General features: G+C 39.0%; 1 protein-coding gene across 1 annotated transcript; it reads left to right on the top strand.

Annotated features, from left to right (window-relative positions):
* The first annotated feature begins 3,828 nt into the window (after positions 1–3,828).
* LOC113257373 (olfactory receptor 8S1-like) lies at positions 3,829–4,764 on the top strand. Its single transcript, XM_026501569.1, has one exon. The coding sequence runs from the start codon at positions 3,829–3,831 to the stop codon at positions 4,762–4,764; it is 936 nt and encodes a 311-aa protein (XP_026357354.1).
* Positions 4,765–5,463: the final 699 nt, after the last annotated feature.

A 5,463-nucleotide genomic window follows, 5' to 3' on the forward strand; every position in this document is an offset into this window, starting at 1 on the left:
ACTTGGTGCCGATTTGACCTTTGGCAGGGTTCTTAAACATTTTCTGCCTCAGGTCCTCATCTGTTTAAAAGAAAGAAAAAGAATAAGATAAAATGGCTGCATTATGGGACTTTTACAAGAAAGAAGTAGATTAATATGTGTAAGGTGCTTGGAATAAGCATTATCTTTTCAATATCATCACCATCATCATCATTATCCTGAGTCATTAGATCAAAAGGGGTTAATATTGTGACTGATTTGAAGTGCCACTCTGTGTTTAAACAGTTATTCCAGTGCAATAAATATCCAATGATAAAATGAGATGACTCTTAAAAAAACAACAACAACCCAAAAGTCAGGAAGCCTGCCTGGTTCAGTCATTTGGGCATCTGACTCTTGATTTCAGCTCAGGTCATGATCTCAGGGTCCTGAGATTGAACCCCACATTGGTCTCCACGCTCAGCAAGTCTGCTTCTCTCCTCCCACTCCCTCTGCACTCTGCCCCCTGCTTGCACACTCATTCTCTCTCTCTCAAATAAATAAATAAATCTTTAAAAAAATACAAACAAAACTCAACTTCGTATTGATCTGTAAAGCAGATCAGACAGAACTGAAGGTTGCAGACATGTTTAACAAGTGCTCATATTTGACTTTCTAATGCAAATTAGACAACCCAGCTAACTTCTAACTTCTGCATTGACCTCTTTTTCTCTTTAAGGATCTAGAATGTCCCTTCTCCACCCACTCTGAATCTAGGCTATATCTCACAAACTTCCTTGTGAATTGAAGGCACTGTGATCCTTCTGGACGAGTAAGTATGCACAATGTAGACAAAGAGTAAATGTGAAAGAAATGAAGCTATTGTATGCCTAATTGATACAGAAAATCCCAAACATAGAAATGTTCATATTTTTGAAGAGAGCGGTCTCAATTTACTTTTTAATTTTGTTTTATTTACTAGTGTAGAGAACAGAAAAATTGTTTTCTTCTAACAGGACTTGACAAAAGCAGAGATAATGAGGGTCATTGAAATTTCTTTTTTTTTCTACAGTTTGTTTTCCTTCCCTGCTAAATTTAAGTTGATTTCAGCCATCTATGTTGCATATAAGTCTAGTAGGCAGAACTGAGATGGAAACTGAATTTAAGAAAATCCCATAGTCTGGGGGCGCCTGGGTGGCTCAGTCGTTTAACGTCTGCCTTCGGCTCAGGGCGTGATCCCAGCATTCTGGGATCGAGCCCCACATCAGGCTCCTCCGCTGGGAGCCTGCTTCTTCCTCTCCCACTCCCCCTGTCTGTGTTCCCTCTCTCACTGGCTGTCTCTCTCTCTCTGTCAAATAAATAAATAAAAATCTTTAAAAAAAAAAAAAAAGCAAGCAAGAAAGAAAAAGAAAATCCCAAAGTCTGGGAAAGTATGTAAATATTCAATATTAATAGTGGGAAAATAATCAGAACAAATAATCCCAGGACAAACACTGGGAAGGTGACTGCTCTACAGGATTAAACTCATTGTGAGCCCTTTGGGCAACATCAAGGTCAGACTTTACAGTATCAGGGCAAAGCTCAAGAATACAGGGCAGATTCTGAACATGAGGGGACAAAGCCAGGCGGAAGGTTTCAAGAGGCACAACCTAAGTATATAACCCTAGGTTGTTTTTCAAACTGGGCACAAAGGGAAAGTCTAAAAAGAGAATAAATCCTTGAATTCTAGACAAGAGTGACATAAAATCAAAAAGAAGAAACTGAGTATCTATAAAATAGTTAAACAGCTGTATATACAAAGTTGTCTTCTCAGTGCCTAGCATAGCCTGGCGTATAGCAGTGCACTTGTGAATATCTGCTGTCTGAATAGTGGGCTTGTGGAAATATGGTAGAAGAATAAACAAATGAAAAGAAGGATTGTGAATGGAATGGGTAAAGTCCTCTACCAGACCCTCCATAGCACCAACAATCTGACTCTGCTTCCTCCTCCTCCTACACACACAAACACACACACACACACACACACACACACACACACAGCATTTCTTTCTTTCACTTATCTTTAATGTTAAATCTTTATCAAGCTTATGGATCTGAAACCTTTCACAAAAATGTTACCTATACAATCTATACTCTTCATTTCATTATTTCTTTCTTTATCAACAAATACTCATTGGGGCTCCACTCTGTGCACTTCCCTTCATTAGGCTGAGTGTTCTGGATGCCAAATACTGTAGAGCATGATCCCTGCCTCAATGAAATTACAGTATCATGAAATGAAAAACATTAATGCACTACGAATGCACACTAACACTAACTATGACAGCAAAATAGAGATTCATGTGGTAGCCTACCGGGAACAGAGTTACTTATTATGAGTTAATGAGTTAGATCATACTATAGAGAAACACAAGAATTCTTAAGAAACTCTTCAGAAAAGAAGTAGATACTTATTATAGAAAAAATACAGGCTTCATAATAAAAGTTCAAGTTGGACTCATGGTATTAATCATTTGGAATGATACTCAAATACTTTTGTTCCCTTATTTGAAAAATCTTTACAAAATGATTTACTTCAACTTGCATCTGGAGTTTAGTAGGAGTACCTAGAACTTAAATGGCACTCAATAAAAAAAAATAGTTCTATTATTACATATTATGGTGAATTCAGAAAGAGAATGATCAATGAAGATCTTAGAAAAGAAGTTGAAATCAAGGTGAATGTCAAAAAATAAATAAAATTTGGATCTATAGATAGGGCATTCCAGATAGAGTTGATGCTTGAGCCAGAAAGAAAGGATGTTCATAAAGTACTTGAACGAAAATGCACTACTTTGCCCTCAGAATTAGGGCTCTCTAGGGGGTAGTATATGAGCAATTATATAGGTACACAGGTGCCAGATGATGAAGGACATTCACTGCCAAGCCTTGATTGGAAGACATGGTATGACAGAGACACCTCTTGGCTTAGAGTCCTACATAGTGCAACCAAATGCCAACTATTCAAATTGGCAATTTAGGGGCACCTGGGTGGCTCAGTCATTAAGTGTCTGCCTTCGGCTCAGGACGTGATCCCAGTGTTCTGGGATTGAGCCCCACATCAGGCTCCTCCTCTGGGAGCCTGCTTCTTCCTCTCCCACTCCCCCTGCCTGTGTTCCCTCCCTCGCTGGCTGTCTCTCTCTGTGTCAAATAAATAAATAAAATCTTTTTTTAAAAGTTGGCAATTTAGACAAATAACCTCTGATACTCAATTTTCTCTTCTGTAAAATGGATTCAGCATGCTCTACCCTTATTCATTCTACTCCATCCTCCAACATACTAAGGCAAAGAAAGACACAGGCACACATGCACTAAGATTCAGATCATGTTTCAGTCTTGCCCCAAAGATTAAATTGACAATATATGTGAAAGTGATTGTAAAAAAGCTAAAGGAAGACAAAATAATGTCATTGAGCAACTCAGCAAGGTTTTAAATAGGAGTAAGAAACTGAGTGATAGAGGAGAAATGACAAGTTTTGCAACATCCACTGTAGACAGTCCTTTAAAATATGCAAATTATGGGTAATATTGTTAATCAGTTTCAGTTGAAGGAAATTGACTAAATTAGTCATGGTCCAGGTCTGGATGAATTTGTGAATTCCTTCAGCAATCTCTGAGATAGAGTATCAACTATAGGGTAATATCATACTGAGATTGACCTATTCAGAATTGAAGCAGAATATCAGTATTGGAAGAAAGGATCTAAAAAATCAATGAGGAAATTTTAAATATAAACTAGTTGGTCCAAGCCCCCCTCTTCTGGTAATTGAGTGTGGTCAAAGAGGTTTGAGGTTTATGCCTATCTTTATTTCTAGGGAATATCCTCTCTAAATGGCTTTGAGGAACCACAGCACCATCACAGAGTTCATCCTCCTTGGTCTGTCTGTTGATTCCCACATTCAGGTTCTGCTCTTTGTGCTTTTCCTTGGGATTTACCTCTTGACTATAATGGGAAATCTATTGATGTTGTTGATCATCAGGGCAGATCCCCAACTCCACACCCCTATGTACTTCTTCCTGAGTCACCTCTCTTTCATGGACTTTTGTTTCTCTACTGCCATAGTGCCCAGGCTGCTGGAGAACCTCCTGTCTCAGAGGAAAACCATCTCAGTGGAGGGCTGCCTGGCTCAAGCCTTCTTTGTGTTTGACTTTGGAGGAACAGAAGTCTGCCTACTGTCAGCAATGGCCTATGACCGTTATGCTGCTATCTGTCACCCACTCCTCTATGGTCAAGTAATGAATAATCAGCTGTATATGCAGCTTGTGTGGGGTTCATGGAGCCTGGGGTTTCTAGATGCACTCATTAACATTCCCCTGATAATGAACTTGGATTTCTGTGAGGCAAAAACGATCCATCACTACAGCTGTGAGCTTCCCTCCCTCTTCCCTTTGTCCTGCTCTGATGTCTCTACCAACCTCACTGTCCTGCTCTGTTCCACACTCCTGCATGCCCTTGGTACATTCTTCCTGATCGTCTTCTCCTATGTGTGCATTGTCTCCACCATCCTGAGCATCAGCTCCACCTCGGGCAGAAGCAAGGCCTTCTCCACCTACTCCTCCCACCTCACCACAGTGACCCTATTTTATGGCTCAGCTTTCCTCCGTCATTTCATGCCAACCTCAGGCTCACCTCAGGAGCTGATCTTCTCCATACAGTACGGTGTGGTCACTCCCCTAGTGAATCCCTTCATTTACAGCCTGAAAAACAAGGAGGTTAAAAATGCACTGAGAAGAACCTTGGGCAAGTTTTTGCAACAGCACAGGTAGCAAACAGTAGATGGAGATGATTAGGCTTTAGGCTCGAAGTGCATGCAATGCAGATATCTGTTGAGTTGATGTTAAGTAAAATTGCCTGAATGCACATCTTGTTAAATGCTGACAGATTCCTTAGTAAATAATTTTACCACCCAAATTCAGTATATTTTCTTCTAATTTTTTCTATACATGGAGATTTTAATTGAACAAATTATTGAGCAGTCTCAATAATGTAAAAGCATGGATCATTTTTAATTTTCCATCATTGAATGTTAGGCGGGTTCTATAAAATGACCCTTATCTATTTCTAAATAGATTTAAGGCAGATTTTTAGCATTTTGACCTATTTTTATTAAAATATAACATACATACAAAAAAGTGGACAGCATATAAGGATACAGTACAATAAATTTTCTCAAAGAGAATATGATCAAAAGGCTGGCAATCATATCAAGTCCCCCTTTGCAACACTATCCCAGCCTCACAAGTAATCTAATGCCATACGTTACTTTTGCCTTCTCTTGTTCTTCATATAAGTGGAATCTACCATCTATTTCTTTTGTGTCCGACTTAATTCACTCAGTATTATACTTAGAGAGCTAACTCTCCAAGTATAATGTATTTGTACATTGTTTGTTTTGTTCCACTATTTGTGTAACTTCTGGTTTATGGCTGTCCTGAATAGTATAGCTATCGGTATTCTTGTACACA

Source organism: Ursus arctos, unplaced genomic scaffold (genome assembly GCF_023065955.2).
Source record: "Ursus arctos isolate Adak ecotype North America unplaced genomic scaffold, UrsArc2.0 scaffold_26, whole genome shotgun sequence".
Classification (NCBI taxonomy): Eukaryota; Metazoa; Chordata; class Mammalia; order Carnivora; family Ursidae; genus Ursus; species Ursus arctos.

Bases quoted from the DNA above. Each gene is read 5' to 3' on its own strand.
- LOC113257373 (XM_026501569.1), top strand. From the start codon at position 3,829: ATGGCTTTGAGGAACCACAGCACCATCACAGAGTTCATCCTCCTTGGT.